At 46.9% G+C, this 17610-nt stretch overlaps 4 protein-coding genes across 8 annotated transcripts; 3 read left to right on the top strand and 1 right to left on the bottom strand.

Annotated features, from left to right (window-relative positions):
* Window positions 1-29: 29 nt before the first annotated feature.
* trappc1 (trafficking protein particle complex subunit 1) lies at window positions 30-1749 on the bottom strand. 2 transcript variants are annotated; one of them, XM_086059744.1, is made up of 5 exons: window positions 1640-1749; window positions 1172-1270; window positions 614-684; window positions 311-449; window positions 30-233 (listed from the first exon to the last, which is right to left on the bottom strand). In XM_086059744.1, the coding sequence occupies exons 2-5, from the start codon at window positions 1268-1270 to the stop codon at window positions 105-107; spliced, it is 438 nt and encodes a 145-aa protein (XP_085915870.1). In that variant the 5' UTR covers window positions 1640-1749; the 3' UTR covers window positions 30-104. The 2 variants fall into 2 exon arrangements, with proteins under 2 accessions (XP_085915870.1, XP_085915871.1); XM_086059745.1 differs by lacking the exon at window positions 1640-1749 and adding an exon at window positions 1455-1604.
* Window positions 1750-2828: 1079 nt separating this feature from the next.
* On the top strand, window positions 2829-5743 carry LOC147159938 (voltage-gated potassium channel subunit beta-2-like). Of its 4 annotated transcripts, none has more exons than XM_086059560.1 (15): window positions 2830-3003; window positions 3195-3471; window positions 3679-3722; window positions 3797-3834; window positions 3922-4001; window positions 4066-4110; window positions 4198-4242; window positions 4305-4348; window positions 4436-4522; window positions 4616-4689; window positions 4776-4896; window positions 4975-5069; window positions 5140-5260; window positions 5334-5422; window positions 5533-5743. In XM_086059560.1, exons 2-15 carry the CDS (start codon window positions 3197-3199, stop codon window positions 5623-5625), a joined length of 1251 nt encoding a protein of 416 aa, XP_085915686.1. In that variant the 5' UTR covers window positions 2830-3003; window positions 3195-3196; the 3' UTR covers window positions 5626-5743. The 4 variants fall into 4 exon arrangements, with proteins under 4 accessions (XP_085915684.1, XP_085915686.1, XP_085915683.1 ...); XM_086059559.1 differs by having other exon boundaries at window positions 2831-3003; window positions 4616-4701; XM_086059558.1 differs by having other exon boundaries at window positions 2829-3003; window positions 4436-4689.
* Window positions 5744-6379: 636 nt separating this feature from the next.
* slc25a11 (solute carrier family 25 member 11) lies at window positions 6380-8741 on the top strand. The gene is made up of 9 exons (XM_086059561.1): window positions 6380-6596; window positions 7124-7276; window positions 7346-7463; window positions 7541-7629; window positions 7725-7815; window positions 7893-7983; window positions 8049-8148; window positions 8209-8260; window positions 8363-8741. The coding sequence occupies exons 1-9, from the start codon at window positions 6532-6534 to the stop codon at window positions 8516-8518; spliced, it is 915 nt and encodes a 304-aa protein (XP_085915687.1). The 5' UTR covers window positions 6380-6531; the 3' UTR covers window positions 8519-8741.
* Window positions 8742-10902: 2161 nt separating this feature from the next.
* eno3 (enolase 3, (beta, muscle)) lies at window positions 10903-15804 on the top strand. The gene is made up of 14 exons (XM_086060361.1): window positions 10903-11048; window positions 12006-12095; window positions 12177-12272; window positions 12339-12397; window positions 13032-13101; window positions 13190-13323; window positions 14165-14281; window positions 14356-14461; window positions 14697-14894; window positions 14958-15034; window positions 15109-15233; window positions 15312-15420; window positions 15533-15591; window positions 15665-15804. The coding sequence occupies exons 2-14, from the start codon at window positions 12011-12013 to the stop codon at window positions 15732-15734; spliced, it is 1305 nt and encodes a 434-aa protein (XP_085916487.1). The 5' UTR covers window positions 10903-11048; window positions 12006-12010; the 3' UTR covers window positions 15735-15804.
* The last annotated feature ends 1806 nt before the right edge of the window (window positions 15805-17610 follow it).

Genomic DNA, 17610 nt, shown 5'->3' with positions numbered 1-17610 from the left:
ACATTTTGAAATAAAAGACCCAAACCACATGAGTGTCGCACCACTTTAATGCTTGACTCAAACATCCAGCTACCTCCATCAGAGCCCTAAAAATGAAAAACGTGTCAAGTGGTGCGTGGGCTGTAATACGGCAGAGCTCTGACAAAAGCGTCCAGTCGTGTGTTGAAGAGATCGCTTTCCAACGTGTTACCCAGGACGCACGTCGGGTTCTTGACGATGTTCTCCACGTACAGCTGAAACACAAGCGTGCCCGCACACGTCATTCATGCGGGGATGATGATGATGTTGATTTACGTGGCGCCTCACTGACATTGCTGTAGATGTGCTGCAGTGAGTCCCTTGCGTTGCTCACGGATAGATCTGTGTTCATGACAAACTTGAGTCCACTGGGGGTCTCGAAGTAGTGAAGACGATAGCGACTGGTCTGAAAGGACTGGAAGCCCTCCTTCCTGAAAACGGCTAAGGAACACAAGTGCGATGTGGACAAACGGACATTCATGTCCAGGTTGTTCATTTTTTTCAGGTGGATATTAAGTTTGACGAGGACAAGCACCATGGAAAATAAATGGATGACAAACAGACTGACAGACAAACCTTGTTGTCCAAAGGATACAAGTCCAAAGGAGACATTTTACTGACAAAGGAGCGGATGGAGAACAGCATGCCATACATCAGCTTGTACTCCTAAAGGCAAAAAAAACAGTCACTTATTTTTTTATCCTACTTGAAAAGGGGATTGATTAGTTCAACTCAAATCATTAGTTTTTAAATCAACTTTCCCCATTGAAATGAATGGAAATGCCACAGATTTGTTTCACCCCCAAAATTTTGAACATATTTAAGTACTATAAAAACATACAGTAATAACATTATTAAATTAAATGTAAATAATTAAACAAGTTTACATCTTGATTAATTGCATAATTAAATGGACATTGTGCTGTTGCTGATGTGCACGCCTGGCCCAACAGGGGGCAGTATAATACACAATAATGTACAAGTAAGCTACTGTAAGTTACTTTGCGCAGCAAATAAAGAATATATGCCTGTGATTACTATGTGCTCTGTCTGCACGTATTTCTGCATCGCTTTTGTTCAAATATCCGTTTTTCGAAGGTTTACAACTACTGCGGCATCAATGCCAGTGAAGTTGGCCAACTTTCTACCGTACTTCCTCCTTTGAGATGCCAGCTTGCTTCTTTCGATTCCACTCGTTGTAATACAGGCACTTCCCATTTCGGTCGAATATGTACAAGTTATGAACTGTCATCTGAAACACACACAACAAATGATCAGGAATGCCATTTTGACATTTCAAAATGTCCTGTTTCATTTTATAAGGGTTGTAGAGAAACTGCAGCCAATCCCATTTGACTCAGACGTGTTGTTTCTATGCGAGAGAACCCCCACGCAAGCAGTGGGACAACATGCAACGGAGATTCGAACCACCTAACTGTGAGGCAGACGTGAAAACCACTAAAACACAATGCTGCCGCTTCCCAGATTTTACATTTGAATTCGGGGAATTTAAACGGTCACGTCCCTTATAAGATCCACACCCGTCGTCACAGTATTGTAGCAAAAGTCTTCGGAAGTAAAAACAAATACAGAGGATTTTTTAAGTGAAATCCACATTTACCTTGTTTTCCCATTCCCGTAGGGCCCCCGATACAAAGACGCCCGCTCTTATGCCTGATTACAATATGTGCGCCGTATAATCATATGCGAAATTGCGCGTAAAAAAAGAAAGACAATTGAATAACAATCCGATAATAATTATTTGAATTATCCAAATCATCATGTGGATCATGAATCATGTGGATGTGTGCACTTTTAAAACTTTGACACATAAATTATTTCCACGACGGCGGGAGCAACGGGCAGCAGTTCCGGGGTCCTGTTAGTGTCAAAATGATGCTACCTTTGGAGCGGCGTAAAACCTCTAAAGATGACACGGTCATCAAGAAATCATTGGGGGGTTTGGCCATCACTGCGATAGGATTTGCTACTAAACATGCATTGTGAACTTGTGAGACTTAGATCTAATAAAGATTCACATTGGTACGTTGGAGCTGTTGCTCTACTAATATCCACCAGGTGGAGGCAGATTATTACGTTGACCGTGTTGCTTGGGAACGCAGCGTGCACGTACAGCCTGATGACGTCATGGACATGACCCCGAATACGAAGATGACAAACAGTCTGACAAGCTAAGCGAGTGGATAGGGCAGGCAGTCGAGAGGTTCTGAGTTCGAATCCCTCTTGTTGATTGAAATTATTAAAGACTCAAAATTGCCTGTTTGTGGAAATGGTTGCCTGCAATTTTACTGACGACCAGTCCTGGGTCCCCTTACACGAAGTCAAGTGAGATTGGCTCCAGGTTCACGGGGCCCTAATGCGGACAAGCAATAGAAAATGGATAGATGTCCCAAGCAAACCTGATTTGTGGATTCAACCATGTGTCATGAGTTGGGATAATAGAGGCTATTTTTTCTACACTAATCTGCATCCGTTTGTTTTTTTAATCATTTGAGCTGGAAATGTATTTACTCTATTGAGGACAAACGGACTGATGGCCTGAGCACAATTTTCCAATGGGTTAGAAGATCATGTGTCAACAGAGGTTATTAATGCACCTGAAAGACTCCCAATCCAGGAGAAACCAAATCCTCTGTCCTCCATTCAAGGTCATCATGGATTGTGAGCTAAAGTCCAGCCTCACCGGGGTCAGACGTCACAGCTGTAAACACATATGATGGGGACAGCGGGGTTGGGGGGGTGGGGGTGGGTGGAGGATTACGGTGCGATCAAATCAAAAAGTGGGCAAGCGTCCACGTGTGACATCTGTATAAAGACCCTAGTATTTTGGTGTTTCTTACTTTTAATCAGGATATGCGATCCGTGATAGGTCGGATTAGTGCAAGTGTTTGGTTTAAAAAGCATGCGAACGCACGGGCGGATAAAGGTGAACGGACGGACGGGGGACAGACCACAGACCACCAGGTAGTCAAACGCACCACTTTTGTCATTAGCATTGTTAGTTGATTGTCAGCTCACATCGTTGCTAAAATAAAAACAGTTTAGTTAGAGGAAATGTTAAAATCCAACTTTGGAATCTAACACATATTAAGCTTAAATTTGAAAACTAATGTTGAAGCTAATATTGGACGCTAATGCTGGTGCATCTTTTTCAGCCATGTTTGCGAGCCGAGCGCCAGCGCCACCGACGGGAAAAGGCGCCAAGTTTTCCGTGGAAGAGCTGTACGGTTTCTCCAAGAAGCCAAAGGTCACGAGAGGGCATTGCGGGAAAGCGGATAAAGCGGATGGCAGGAAGGATGCAAAGGAGAAAGAAGAATCGGTACTGGCGTCTCACATCCTGGAGGCGGCCAAGAGGGTGATGGAGAGGCGGAGGCTGGAAATCTACATGAGGGAGTGTGATGTCTCCATGGAGGACAGCTGCATGCCCTACAGGTGAGTGAGCCACATATGCCCACAGCACCTCCTTTTATGGGCCCTCCACTTCCTGTCCGTTGGCTATTGTGCCACCCAACGGCCACCATCCAGAAGAAAACGCAAATGACAATTACGCACATTTTACTTTTTTGTTCCTTTCTGAGAATTGTGCTATTTCACTTGCTGCCAAAAGATACAATACCAACATCATTTGGTCTTTTTCAGATATCTCGGGAAAACCGGACTCAGAGTGTCCTGTTTGGGACTAGGTGAACAGCACACACACACACACACACACCACACACAAACACACGGAATTCAATGCTTTATTTTCTCTTGACAGGAACGTGGGTGACGTTTGGCTCTCAAATCTCTGATGAGGTGTGTGTGCGTTTTTTGTAATCACCTCACAAACAACATGTCCTTGACGCGGTGTGTGTGTGTGTGTGTGTGTGTGTGTATGCGTAGATGGCAGACAGTGTGATGACGTTGGCGTACGACAACGGCGTCAACTTGTTTGACACGGCTGAAGTCTACGCCTCTGGCAGGTACACTACACACCAAGTGTGTGTGTGTGTGAGCTGGAATCATGCAACCATGTGTGTATTTCAGGGCTGAGACAACTTTGGGAAACATCCTGGAGAAGAAAGGCTGGAGGTAAAGTGACAATGATAATGAGAAAGGGACTCATGTGTCCTGCTTATTATTGTTGCGGTTGTTTTGATTGATGTTGTTGTTGACTAGGCGTTCCAGCTATGTGGTGACCACAAAAATCTACTGGGGTGGACAGTGAGTATGATTGACAGTCACAAGGTGCAATTCAGATGTTGACTTTGCGTTGCGATTTGAAGGGCCGAGACAGAGCGAGGGCTGTCGCGGAAACACATCATTGAAGGTGCAAAGAGACAAACATAAAAAACATGCTAAAGCTTGGAAGAATTTAAATCGACACAAAAAATGTGTTTGTGTGTGTGTGTATAAGGGCTTCGCGGTTCACTGGCCAGGCTGAAGCTGGACTACGTCGACATCGTCTTTGCCAACAGGAGCGACGTCAACTCGCCCATGGAGGGTTGGGGAACGCACTTGACAGTTGACATCCAAAGCTACGATGCTAATATTAGCATGCTAACACACAGCTCTGTGCGCGTGTGTTTGTGTGCAGAGGTGGTGCGAGCAATGACATTTGTGATCAACCAGGGCATGGCCATGTACTGGGGCACGTCACGCTGGAATGCGGTGGAGATCATGGTAAACTCCATCTGGGCCTGAAACTTTAGTGTGCTACAACAACTATGTCTTGTGTGTGTGTGGGTGTGTGACAGGAAGCATACTCCATCGCTCGACAGTTTAATCTGGTTCCTCCAGTGTGTGAGCAGGCCGAGTATCACTACTTTCAGCGAGACAAAGTGGAACTACACTTGCCAGAACTCTACCACAAGATTGGTACCACACACAGTATCACACAATGCGACACCCACCCACTGAGACACGCACGCACCCAGTCAATATGATGTATTTCAGGTATCGGGTCCATGACGTGGTCACCTTTAGCCTGTGGAATGCTCACGGGAAAATACAACAGCGGCGTCCCGCAAAACTCCAGAGCGGCCATAAAGGTGCACATGCAAAAACAACCATCATCAGCATCTGTTGCCATGGTGACCAATCGTGCATCTGCATGCGCAGGGTCACGGTTGGCTGAGGGAGCGTCTTTATAGCGACGAGGGCAAGCAGCAGCTGAGTAAAGTCAAAGAGCTCCACCTGCTCGCGGACAGGCTCGAATGCACCCCCGCTCAGCTTGCCATTGGTACACGCACGTATGGTGACATACACAAACACACAAGTACAAAGTAGTAAAGGTATAACTTGGTGTGTGTCAGCGTGGTGTCTGCGCAGTGAAGGCATCAGTTCGGTTCTACTCGGCGTCTCCAACACAGAGCAGCTAATGGAGAACCTCAGCTCCATCCAGGTAACCCACGGCGAAAAACAACCAACCAACCAGTCAGATGTTAGCTAATTCATTAAGCACCAAGCAGTCCACACAGCAGTAAACACAGAGCGCTTCCTGCTGTCTTCCAGGTCCTGTCACAGCTCACTCCGGCCCTCATCGCTGAAATTGACACGTTGCTAGGCAACAAGCCCCGGAAGCACAAGAAGGAGGGAAAAAGCTGAGGCAGCGATATGCAAATTAAGGGGGCAGAGACAAAAGTGGGCCAGATGTTCATGAACCGCGCTTACAAAAACAAATATACAAATTTGACGAATAAAAAGATACGTTTTCGTTATTGTATTTTGTTGAATTAATATATGTACAACACAGAAACGTCACTTGCTGTAAATAATGAGATAAATACCATTTCCCACTTTGATGTATTTACTGTAATTATCCGCCAGAGGATAGCATTTCATGGCATTTTGTATTTACCACAGACCATCACCACACTATTCCTTTTCATTTTTATTTGACGCACTGTGCTCTTGGGAGAATAACAATAGCTCTTAAATTAATTCAAAATTGTCATCAATCGTGTTTGGCTTCACTAACCGGTTTCCAATTAACGTTTCAGGGTTAGGCTTGTTACACACAAAAAAAGGTTTGTTATATTACCTAGCCAAGCCTCCTTTGGTACCAATGAGCTTTGACTGCGAATGCAAAATTGCAAATGACGTCAAAGGAAAAAATATGCCAAAATGTCCACAACAGCTTAAAACAAACCATTTGAACCAGCTTTGTGTTTCTTTCTTACTGCTAGAATCATAAAGCGTCGGTTCTAAACGTTAGCTGTGCGTTCGTGTATAATTTCCTGTTGTTATCAGCGACTGATTATCGCATTTCCGAGCTTCAGTAAAGGCAACCGAGTGTTCGGAAAAATTCGGTCGCTGTTGCTGATTGGTCCTCTGCCCAACAACTGTTCGGAAACCTTCGGCCACGTTTGCTGATAGGCCCGTCATCTCATGTGACCCGCCGTGCCTCTTCACAGTGTCACCTTGGCCCGGCTGCTGCAGGTGGACTGTCCGGCCCACAGGCAGGCACAAAGACAGTAAGGGAGCCGAGATCGGAATCGGAGCGGCTCAACCATGACGTCTCAGAAGAGCAAGACGTCTCCGAAGGCCATCAAGTTCCTCTTCGGAGGCTTGGCCGGGTAAGCGGCACCGCTAGCTGCCTAGACTAGCTTGCTATCAGATAGCAACCGAGCTCGTTAGCCCCTAGCTGCCGCCATTCCCGTGTTTATCGATCACCTTTGAGCTCTTCGTGTCTGACAAGTTACAAGTGACAAGTTTTTTTCTATCTTTGTGGCCAATAAAGAGCATCCTGTTCATTAGTTTCCTTATCTACATGAACTCATATTAGTGTTGAAATAATCCAAACAAGTCTATCTCAGTTGGTAAATGGTAAAGCCGGTTTTAAAATAGCTGCTGGGACAAAGCCAACTTTTTTTTAAACAGCATAAACCAGATTAACAGTGTGTGTGTGTGTGTGTGTGTGTGTGTGTGTGTGTGTGTGTGTGTGTGTGTGTGTGTGTGTGTGTGTGTGTGTGTGTGTGTGTGTGTGTGTGTGTGTGTGTGTGTGTGTGTGTGTGTGTGTGTGTGTGTGTGTGTGTGTGTGTGTGTGTGTGTGTGTGTGTGTGTGTGTGTGTGTTGGTGGGGGTGGGGTTTGGGGGTCATATAGGATGGGCGCCACCGTGTTTGTGCAGCCCCTGGACCTGGTAAAGAACCGCATGCAGCTGAGCGGTCAGGGCACCAAGGCTCGCGAGTACAAAACCAGCTTCCACGCGCTTGCCTCCATCTTGAAGAACGAGGGCATCAGCGGCATCTACACTGGGTAGGTCAGCGTGACCTTTCACCTTCCTGGCTACTAGTGGTAAATGTCCGCTGCATGTGTCTATCTCAGTCTATCTGCAGGTCTGCTGCGCCAGGCCACCTACACCACCACCCGTCTCGGCATCTACACCATCTTGTTCGAGAAGATGACGTCAGATGACGGACGCCCGCCTAACTTCTTCCTCAAGGTGCTTGATATGATCTACGACCTCATCCATCACTAAATGGCGCTCCACTCTGACGCTGTACTGTGCTCCCCCCGCAGGCGCTGATTGGGATGACGGCCGGTGCAACGGGGGCGTTCGTGGGAACGCCCGCTGAGGTGGCCCTCATCCGAATGACGGCGGACGGACGGTGAGGGTCACTTCATCATACCCTACGCCACTACTACAGCTTCTATGCATCACTGCGCAATTGTGGCATGCTCTTAAATGACATCATGCATGCAGACTTCCTGTTGACCAGAGACGAGGTTACAGCAACGTGTTTAACGCCCTGGCTCGGATCACGCGTGAGGAGGGCATCACTACGCTGTGGAGGGTGAGCGCATACCTGTCTGCCACACGCACATTTGTTGGCCTGCTCTGGCTCACTGATCTGTTTATTTATTTTTTAAGGGGTGTATTCCCACCATGGCGCGGGCGGTGGTGGTCAATGCCGCCCAGCTGGCGTCTTACTCGCAGTCCAAACAGGCACTGCTAGACTCCGGTAAACACACACAAACACACACTCATCCAGCTCGTGTCGACTAACGTGCATCTTGTGCCCTTTAGGCTACTTCGGTGACGACATCCTGTGTCATTTCTGCGCCAGCATGATCAGTGGCCTGGTCACCACGGCAGCGTCCATGCCCGTCGACATCGTCAAGACCAGGTGAGACCCCATCGGTCCCCAGACCGGGGCGTGCGCCTCTCACGCCTTGTCTTTTTCCAGGATTCAGAGCATGAGGATGATAGACGGCAAACCTGAGTACAAGAACGGCCTGGTGAGTCTGCGCGGGATGAAATCAACAATGACTAAACACTCAAAACTGTTTTCCAAAATGTTGGTGTGAACATGCCGGTGTCATATGTGCTCTGACCTTTAGGAAGTGCTGGTGCGCGTAGTAGGCAAGGAGGGCTTTTTCTCACTGTGGAAAGGCTTCACGCCGTACTACGCTCGCCTCGGACCGCACACGGTGCTCACCTTCATCTTCCTGGAACAGATGAACCGCCTGTACAAGACCTACGTGCTCGACCGCTAACGCACATGGACAGAGACGGACGCACAAACACTCACACACACACACACACACACACGCACCTGTGTTATAATTCAAATCTTTTTGTAAAAAGAATGGAACAAATATGGATTTAGGTTATGGATTAGAGCTTTCAGTCGTTTACCACCCCAACTACAACAACCAGCGTCACCATGGTTACAGATGCAGAATACGATGAGGGTCTATTAAAAACTTTGGGACAGTTGCTTGGACTTCATGTCAATGCCATGGTGTTGCATTTGTGTTTTTGTTTTTTTATGTGCGTGGGTGCGTGCGAGTGAGTATGTATATATTAGTTCACCTAAAACCTATTAAAAAATCCCATACCGTTCACCTAAACCGAACACTTCAGAGTCCAGTCAGTCGTGAGGCCGTCAGGAGACCCGAGGAAGGACCAAAGAAAAGAAAGGAAAGTGAAATCCATCACCGACCAGACACCATCCACCGGCCCCCCAACCAGGGTCCTTCACCAACCCCAGAAACATCTAAATTCCACCAAATCAGGGAGACCTCAAGAGACCAAAGGAGAGACTGAGGAAAGGAAGGAAGAACAAACGAAGCCGAGTGAGCTCCACAGACACCAGCCTCCACCGATTCAACGACCAGAGGAAGAATCAGATTGTGTCTGAGTTCCGATAGATGCTGGTGTGGTGGCGTGCATGAAAATCTCCACCAAAGAGGGGAGCTGTCGACCCCCGCCAGGACATAGCAAGCGCAACACCTCAGGGCCCCCCCAGGCCACAGCAGCGCCAAGGGACAACCCCCGGGCCCCACAGGGGCCACCGGCCAGAGAGCAAACCCAGGAGCAGGAGCGCCCCACATGGCCCACGCCCCCAACCCAACGCAGCAGGACGGGGAACTGCAGGCCCGCAAGGCACCCCACTGGTCCACAGCCCCCCATCCACCCCAACCCAGCCCCCCAAGCTCCCAGAACCCCCCCACCAACCGCCAGACCCCGACCCCGGGGAACCCCCGCACCCAGGCATCGGTGCCGAAGAGGGGCCGGACAGCGGAGCCACCCCACCTCCTGCCGCCTGGAGGGACGGAACACCGGGGGCAGAAGGTGGGATGGGGGCACCGGGGGACGGGCGGCACCCCCGAACCCCAGGCCCAGCGGGGAAAGGCCCCGGTCGTCGCTCCATCGTTTTTAGTGAAAGCTAACCCTGTTACTGAGTTCGCCAGCTCGCAGACTGGACTGCATTAAAATTGGAAGCAGGTGAACCGGAGCAGAGGGAAATTATATCCCCACGCTCCGATCCACCCGCCTCCCAGTCATGTCAGTGAGTGTATGTGGTGCATTAAAAGAATAAGTAGGGGGGGGGGGGCACAGACAGGGGACCGCAGCACTGCTCTGTTGTTGCATTTGTGACTAACAAGAACGCACAAACAGTAATACGGATACACAAACATGGAGATGACACACACTGGGTCACAGAGTAACAAAGACACAAAAACACAAGACATACTGATGCAGACACATACAAACACAAAACAGATGCAGACACACTAACTTACAGAGATACACTAATGGACACAGACACACAAAAATAAAGCCACGACTGCTAAGAATGACAGACGAACACACAAACGAGACAACCACACAAGGAGACATGCACCCACAGAGGCTTAAAGTCATGTGCCACTGAACACATGATGAAGTCACTCAAAGGGCTACGACTGTAAGTGTTACACAAATCATCACGCTGATGTACTGTAGTTGTACACATAGTCGTGAATATCATCCATATCCTACTACGCTAATCTGCAATGCTGCACCCTGTGGACTCGCCGCCAGCCACTCACAGCGCAGATCAAGACAAGAGTTCATGCAGCAAGGCCGGAGCCTGGATTAGAACCCTGGGCCTCACAAGTGGGAGGCAGACGTGCCGACCACTTTCACACCAGCCAGTCCTTAAGATGACTTTTCTATTTCTGCTCCCCACTGCGTAAAGTGAACGTAAAGGTTAAAGCGTGTGCGTGGCTGTGTGACTGACCTTTGCTTGAAGGCTGAGCGTGTCACATTTCTCCTTTGGATGAACTCTGACCTTCTCCTGGTGGGCGCCAGGGACTGTCTTGACTTACACACACACACTGTAAAATCACTTTATTTTTGTGTAAAAAGAATGCAACAAATGTGGATTTAAAGAATTAGTGACTTAACATCCTCGCCCCAACCACAACCTGAATTCAAAAGTTTGATTGGTTTCAAGTTTCATCCTTAGTGTCAGACACACACAAAGACACCTTATAGTCTCTCTCACACACACGTGATGTTACAGTGTGACACATGTTGCATTCAGACACATGAACACACAGAGGCTTGAAGATGACAGCCGCCAAAAATTTCCATACGCTCCCTTGGTTTCCTGCTGGGCCCGCCCCCAGCCAGCTGAGGTCCATAAAGATCCGCCTGCAGCCCCCCTTGCGGGACACTTCCTCGTGGCCGTGGGACAATTCCTCTCCGCTCGGACAAACCACCCGCATCAGCAGCCCCCCACTGAAGACAGCTGAGGTAGGCCCCCACGTCCGTCCATGCGCGTCCCTCCAGCCCTTCCACTTGTGCTATTTTCTTGTCATTTGTGAGCGACCTTCACAACAAGGTCACAAGTTGAGACAAACAGGAAGTGAGGACAAAGTCCAGAGGGGTAGACAAACTTTGAGTTCAAGAGCCACATTTAACTTAGAAATACAGAGGTTACTCCTAGATTAGATTTAAAAAAAAAAGTTTGAATGTGAACTGTTTATTTTCATAATAAAAGCAATTCATGCTTATTTTAAATTGCATTGTTGCTAAATAATGCAACATAATTAAACATTTGCAAAGGTAAAAAAAAAAACATGGCAAAATATGTTCATTTACTATAAATTTATTGTGTAGTTTAAAAAAAACGTAACAGTTTTGTATTATGTAAAAATCGTTTTTTTATTTTTTATAATTTATGCTCATTTAAAGTATACATGAAAATATACATAATTTATTTGTAATTTATCGATTCAATTAAAAAAAAGTTACATTATTCAATTTACTTTAGTTTTTCTGTATTTTATTGCTAATTATAATTTAACATTAAAACGGTTTTATTTAACTCTTCAGTATTACAAGGTATCTACCAACTATTTACTTTTTCTTACAAATATTTAAGTCAATTAAATTGTTCATTTATGTGATAAATGTAGTAAATAAAAAAAAATACAGTACATACATTCAGGTGAAGAACTCTGCTCAATGAATGAATAAAAATACTACAGAACTTTTCATTAGCCTTCATGAGCTAGCTTAGCTATTTCCTGTACAAATGCTGGGAAGTTAGCACGACGCCAATGCTTTAGTTCATTGAAATGATTAGAGAAGGTCAAGGTATTAATAGCGCAAATATTTCTGTACAGTGTTGCCACCCCCACGCTGATTCAGATTAGCTGGGTGGGAGGGTTAGAGTGATTCTCACATGCTCTACTTTCTTGTCCTCAGACAAGATGTCCATCACAAAAATCCATGCTCGGGAGATTCTCGACTCCAGAGGGAACCCCACAGTGGAAGTGGACCTGTGGACCGCCAAGGGTGAACATTCGGTTTAGCGTGGAATAGCATAGCATATAGCATAGCGTTCACAAAGACTCAGGTGTCCTCCATTCTCTTCAGGTCACTTCAGAGCGGCGGTCCCCAGCGGCGCCTCCACCGGCGTCCACGAGGCCCTAGAGCTGCGAGATGGCGACAAGAGCCGCTACCTGGGCAAAGGTACGCCCCTTCGTCGCCACCCTTCCACGACAGTCAGACATTCAATTGTTTGTTGCTTTCTTTCAGGGACCTTGAAGGCGGTGGAGCACATCAACAAGGACATCACCCCCAGCCTCATTGCCAAGGTTAATAGTAATACAGCAGTAGTGCCTTGAGATATGACGGACCCCACTTATGAGTTTTTCGGGATTAGAGTTGTCATTTGGATGATTGCTTATCATCAAAAAAGAGACTTCAACTCCCACTTGTAAAATTGACTTGGAAACTAAATATTAACCGAAGACGTGAATTTAAAAAACAAAAGGATGGCCCACTAATTTAGTGTTAAGTAGAAGTACTATTCTTCTTCGTTTGAGTCTGCATGACTATTATACTGCCTCCTGGTGGCACACCAGAAAGTGCAGCACAATGAATTAAATTGCAGCATTAAATCCTGATGCATAAACTGTTTAATGTTTAATTGTGTACATCCATATATTTGTATACAGAACAATAATATAGAGTGATATTTTTCCTAATTAAAAAAAAAAAACTTTTTGGAACTGATTAATGGCATTTCAGTGGGGAAAGATGATTTGAGATAAACGTGTTCTGAGTTATGAACGTGGCCAGGGAACAAATTACACTCGTATTTCAAGGCACCACTGCACAGTAATCCCACTCACATTTTACTATTCACGTCTAACAGGAAAGTAGTACATGTCTTTTTGCTGGCACGTTTGGTGCTCAGGCATTAAACGGGTATCTGTCCCTTTCCAGAATTTCAGCGTCGTCGAGCAGGAGAAGATCGACAACTTCATGCTGGAGTTGGACGGCACAGACAACAAATGTGAGTCCATCCGTCCGTCCGTCCGTCCGTCTGTCTGTCTGTCTCGGGCTTGTCTGTCGGCGTCTAACCCGCCTGTCTGTCTCTGCAGCTAAGTTTGGCGCCAACGCCATCTTGGGTGTGTCGTTGGCCGTCTGCAAGGCGGGGGCCGCGGAGAAGGGTGTCCCCCTCTACCGCCACATCGCCGACCTGGCCGGACACAAGGACGTCATCCTTCCCGTTCCCGTCAGTGTTTAGAACAAGCCTTTGAGCTTTTAGTCCATATCCTACTAGTGCGCTCCATTGTCCATATACAGTACTAGTATGCCTTTTTTCCTCACAAATAAGACAACGTAACACACTAGTAGAACGACTAGGACACACTAGTAGGACAACTACATTCTACTAGTGAGGCTTAACTGTGCACTAGCTGGCAACTGCTGTTACTAGTACTACTAGTGAAGCACTACGGGAAGAATTTTATAATGTCACTGTCATGTAATACTAGTGCGCAGATATCAAATGCAACAGGTAGTTCTACTAGTGCACAGAAAGGTCATACAGAAGTGGAAAAATTTTCACTAGTGAGACACTAGTAGTGTGTACTATTACTAGCCATTCTGCTAATGTGCAGAAATGTCAAACCGTGTGTTAAAAAAAAAAAAAAAAAAAGCATCCCTAGTGCACCCTAGTTCTACTAGTGCACCACTCATTATTTCTACTATTAGAACCACTACACAGTAGTACAGAAGGTACTAAGACATCTTAGCGCCAAATACTGACGAGTAGATTTTTTTTCTCACTAGTAGTACTTAAAGCACACAGCCTCACTAAAAATGTGACTAGTAAGAGAGTCGTTCTACTAGTGTGCCCTGGTTGTTTTACTAGTTGACAAATATTTCACCAGTAGTGCGTCGTCGTTGCTCTACTAACGTGCAGAAATGTCAACCATTAGTGGAAATCTGTTTTGGAAAACCGTCACTAGTAAGACAGTTGGGGACAATTCAGCGCACTAGTAGGATCGGGACTAAATGCTAGAAGGGTGCTGTTAGCCTAACGTCTCAGGAGGTGTGCGTGTCGCCCGCAGGCGTTCAACGTGATCAACGGGGGCAGTCACGCCGGGAACAAACTGGCCATGCAGGAGTTCATGATTCTGCCGGTGGGCGCCGCCAACTTCCACGAGGCCATGAGGATCGGCGCCGAGGTGAGGCTCACGCCCGCGTGTGGCGGCGGTTGGCACGGCGCCAGCCCTTTAACGGTCCGTCGTCCGTCCCGCAGGTCTACCACAACTTGAAGAACGTCATCAAGGCCAAATACGGCAAGGACGCCACCAACGTGGGTGACGAGGGAGGCTTCGCGCCCAACATCCTGGAGAACAACGAAGGTGAGATGCCAGCGCAACGTCAGTGTCGAATACATGCAAGCCATTGCTGGGATGCGTCAGCACGTCGGCCATATTGAATGTGTCAGATCTGCCCTTGAAACTAAGTAATTCCAAACACCCATCAACCATCACTTCACTTTGACACATCCAATATGGCGGCGTGGTGTACGTACATTCCGCTATATATTTGATGTCTGTTATCGTGACATGTTGATGACATCATCGTGCGTCGCAGCTCTGGAGCTGTTGAAGACGGCCATCGAGAAGGCCGGCTACCCGGACAAGATCATCATCGGTATGGATGTGGCGGCGTCCGAGTTCTTCCGCGCCGGGAAGTACGACCTGGACTTCAAGTCGCCCGACGACCCTTCCAGACATATCAGTGGCGAGAAGCTCGGGGACTTGTACCGCAGCTTCATCAAAAACTACCCCGGTAGGCTAAAAAAACGCAAGCTGGCTAACAGCTAGGCGGCTAACCTCTGCCTTCTCTGTTCAGTCCAGTCCATCGAGGACCCATTTGACCAGGACGACTGGGAGCAGTGGGCCAAATTCACATCCTCCACGGACATCCAGGTGACCGCCGCCGTCTCGCATCACACGCAAACGTATGCTGTCAGTCTGCTTGAGCTAAAAGTGCGACCCATCAGATCGTCGGAGATGACCTGACGGTGACCAACCCGAAGAGGATCCAACAGGCGGTGGACAAGAAGGCCTGCAACTGCCTGCTGCTTAAAGTCAACCAGATCGGCTCCGTCACCGAGTCTATTCGCGCGTAAGACACCTGTCCGTCTGTCTGGCCGTTTGCCTGTCCGTCTGTCTGTCTGACCTCACCTGTGTGTGTGGGTGGCAGGTGCAAGCTGGCTCAGAGCAGCGGCTGGGGCGTGATGGTCAGCCATCGTTCCGGCGAGACCGAGGACACGTTCATCTCTGACTTGGTGGTCGGACTCTGCACTGGACAGGTCACACACAAAACAAAACAAAACAAAAAAGCGCTAAGAAGGATTGATAAGAGCTTCACATCTTGCACTTTGCTAACATAGTAACATCCTACTGTATGTGTATGTGCTGCAGATCAAGACCGGCGCCCCCTGCAGGTCCGAGCGTTTGGCCAAATACAATCAGCTGATGAGGTAAGCACTTCCTGGTTTACATTCTGGTTTACTTCTTTCCGCCAACCTTTCTCCTCTGCCGTGTGCCCCCCAGGATCGAGGAGGAGCTGGGCGACAAGGCCAAGTTTGCCGGGAAGGACTTCCGCCACCCCAAGATCCACTGAGGCCCCGGTCGTTGTTTTCTACAGATGACAAAATAACAATAACAACAATAAAAACAATGAAAAACAACAATCCAACGGCACCGAGTCAATAACACTCACACACACGCCTCCGTGACGTCATTGTGGACGTTTGGGCGAAGGCCGCCGGTTGCCTGGCGATGGGCGGCGGCCATGTGACAAGACATCATCAAAGACAAAACCATTGCCATCAATGTCCGTGTCGAAGTTTGTGTGGAAAGAGAGAGAGGGAAACAGAAAGAAGAGAGAGAGAAAGGAAAAGAAAGAATGGAAGATGGGAAAAGAGAGAGAAGGGGGAAGAGGGTGGGGGGAAAGGATCCATTTTATTAGGGTCCAGCATTATTCCAAAATATATTTTTTCCCCCCGCAAAATTCTACACAAATGACCCATTATGAAATACATTTTTTTTATTAAAAGGAAATTTATATATATAGTATTTAAAAATAATTTAAATTTTCATTTTAATATATTAACTCATTCACTGCCATTGACGGCTATAGACGTTAAAAAAACATTATTAATTTAAACTATTTCTATTACTGATTAATTGTGAGTTAACTAGTGAAGTCACAGATTTTAATCGCCTGACGCCCCTAATTTTTAATAATTTTTTCTTCTTTTTTTATTAAAAGAAAAGATAAAAGTAAAAAATTAGGGGCGTAAGGCGATTACATTTTTTTAATCATAATTAATCGCATGACTTCACTAGTTAACCCACGATTAATCACAAATTTTATATCTGTTCTAAATTCTAGGTGTTCATACTCTTAACAAAAATGGGAAAAAATTGTTAATTGTTAGTTCAAATGGATTTTTGACGTCTATAGCCGTCAATGGCAGTGAATGAGTTAACATGAATATGAATGTTTGTTATACATAATATTATGCAACGCATGCATTGTCATCATATATAGGCAGATGTGTGCCGTTCCACATCATGCCCAATCATTTCAGCAGTTTTTTTTTTTGTTTGCTATTATACGATGTGCGATTTTGGGGGTGGGGGGGATAAGGCTGCACATCAAAATGAGGAAAAAGTGAGCCACTGTGAATACTTTCCGGATGCACTGTATATATATATGTGAGTGTGTGTGTGTGTGTGTGTGAGGGCGGCTACTCTACATATATTCCTAACACACACAATAGCACATCAATTACAATGCAAAAAGGCCCATGACTGCGTGTGTGTGTGCGATGACGTCAATCTGGGGGCCGAGACAAAAGAGGGGCGGGCGGGTCATTAGCCGCACCTTGGGGTCGGCACCATGTGAACCTCCGTAGCGCCGCCTCTAGGCCCCCCACCCGCAGGAAATATTTCACCGGGACGACCCGGTCGCCGCGGCGACACTTTACGAGGAGGCGGGATGCGAAGTCCGGGGGTCACCGTAGGGGAAAAAAAGTGACGATGATGATGATGATGAAGGTTGGTAACCAATGACTTTTCCCACATGAACTTGGATGGAGGCGGCACGGTGAACAGAAATTGTCCACAGGTGTGAATCAGGAGAATCATTTGTCTGGATGTGACGGACGGATCACTTTGCGAATGGTTAGCCAGCAGCCCTTCAATGATGATTTTGGAATGTACATGCATGTAAGGTTCATTGACGACTTTAAATTGTCTAATTAAACACAAATGGCTGTTTGTCTATATTTGGCCCATCTTGGAGAAGAAGATGGATGGATGTAACATGTATGGAATCATGTCCAGGTGACTTCCCATCAAAGCATCAATCCCGCTTCAACACTCCCAATCACCACTTCCAAACCTTCAGTTTGTGAGTGTGTGCGTGAGAGAGAGACTCAGTCACCACGGCGACCCAAGCTCCAAGCATGCGTGACATCACGCCACCGAAT

This window comes from Leptonotus elevatus, chromosome 17 (genome assembly GCF_054856555.1).
Source record: "Leptonotus elevatus isolate MCC_2025b chromosome 17, RoL_Lele_1.0, whole genome shotgun sequence".
In the NCBI taxonomy this organism is placed as follows: Eukaryota; Metazoa; Chordata; class Actinopteri; order Syngnathiformes; family Syngnathidae; genus Leptonotus; species Leptonotus elevatus.
Note: the sequence above shows the minus strand (reverse complement) of the source record. Positions and strands in the feature narration are given on the sequence as shown.

Excerpts from the sequence above, each read along its gene's own strand:
- trappc1 (XM_086059744.1), bottom strand. The coding sequence starts at position 1,270 with ATGACAGTTCATAACTTGTACATATTCGACCGAAATGGGAAGTGCCTG. Across the intron at positions 685-1,171 it reads CTGGCATCTCAAAGGAGGAA|GAGTACAAGCTGATGTATGG; the intron begins GTACGGTAGAAA and ends TTTTGCCTTTAG. Across the intron at positions 450-613 it reads AAAATGTCTCCTTTGGACTT|GAAGGAGGGCTTCCAGTCCT; the intron begins GTATCCTTTGGA and ends AGCCGTTTTCAG.
- LOC147159938 (XM_086059557.1), top strand. The coding sequence starts at position 3,197 with ATGTTTGCGAGCCGAGCGCCAGCGCCACCGACGGGAAAAGGCGCCAAG. Across the intron at positions 3,723-3,796 it reads AGTGTCCTGTTTGGGACTAG|GAACGTGGGTGACGTTTGGC; the intron begins GTGAACAGCACA and ends TTCTCTTGACAG. Across the intron at positions 5,261-5,333 it reads CCCCGCTCAGCTTGCCATTG|CGTGGTGTCTGCGCAGTGAA; the intron begins GTACACGCACGT and ends GGTGTGTGTCAG.
- slc25a11 (XM_086059561.1), top strand. The coding sequence starts at position 6,532 with ATGACGTCTCAGAAGAGCAAGACGTCTCCGAAGGCCATCAAGTTCCTC. Across the intron at positions 7,630-7,724 it reads CGAATGACGGCGGACGGACG|ACTTCCTGTTGACCAGAGAC; the intron begins GTGAGGGTCACT and ends TCATGCATGCAG. Across the intron at positions 7,984-8,048 it reads ACAGGCACTGCTAGACTCCG|GCTACTTCGGTGACGACATC; the intron begins GTAAACACACAC and ends TGTGCCCTTTAG.
- eno3 (XM_086060361.1), top strand. The coding sequence starts at position 12,011 with ATGTCCATCACAAAAATCCATGCTCGGGAGATTCTCGACTCCAGAGGG. Across the intron at positions 12,096-12,176 it reads GGACCTGTGGACCGCCAAGG|GTCACTTCAGAGCGGCGGTC; the intron begins GTGAACATTCGG and ends CATTCTCTTCAG. Across the intron at positions 14,895-14,957 it reads CTTCATCAAAAACTACCCCG|TCCAGTCCATCGAGGACCCA; the intron begins GTAGGCTAAAAA and ends TTCTCTGTTCAG.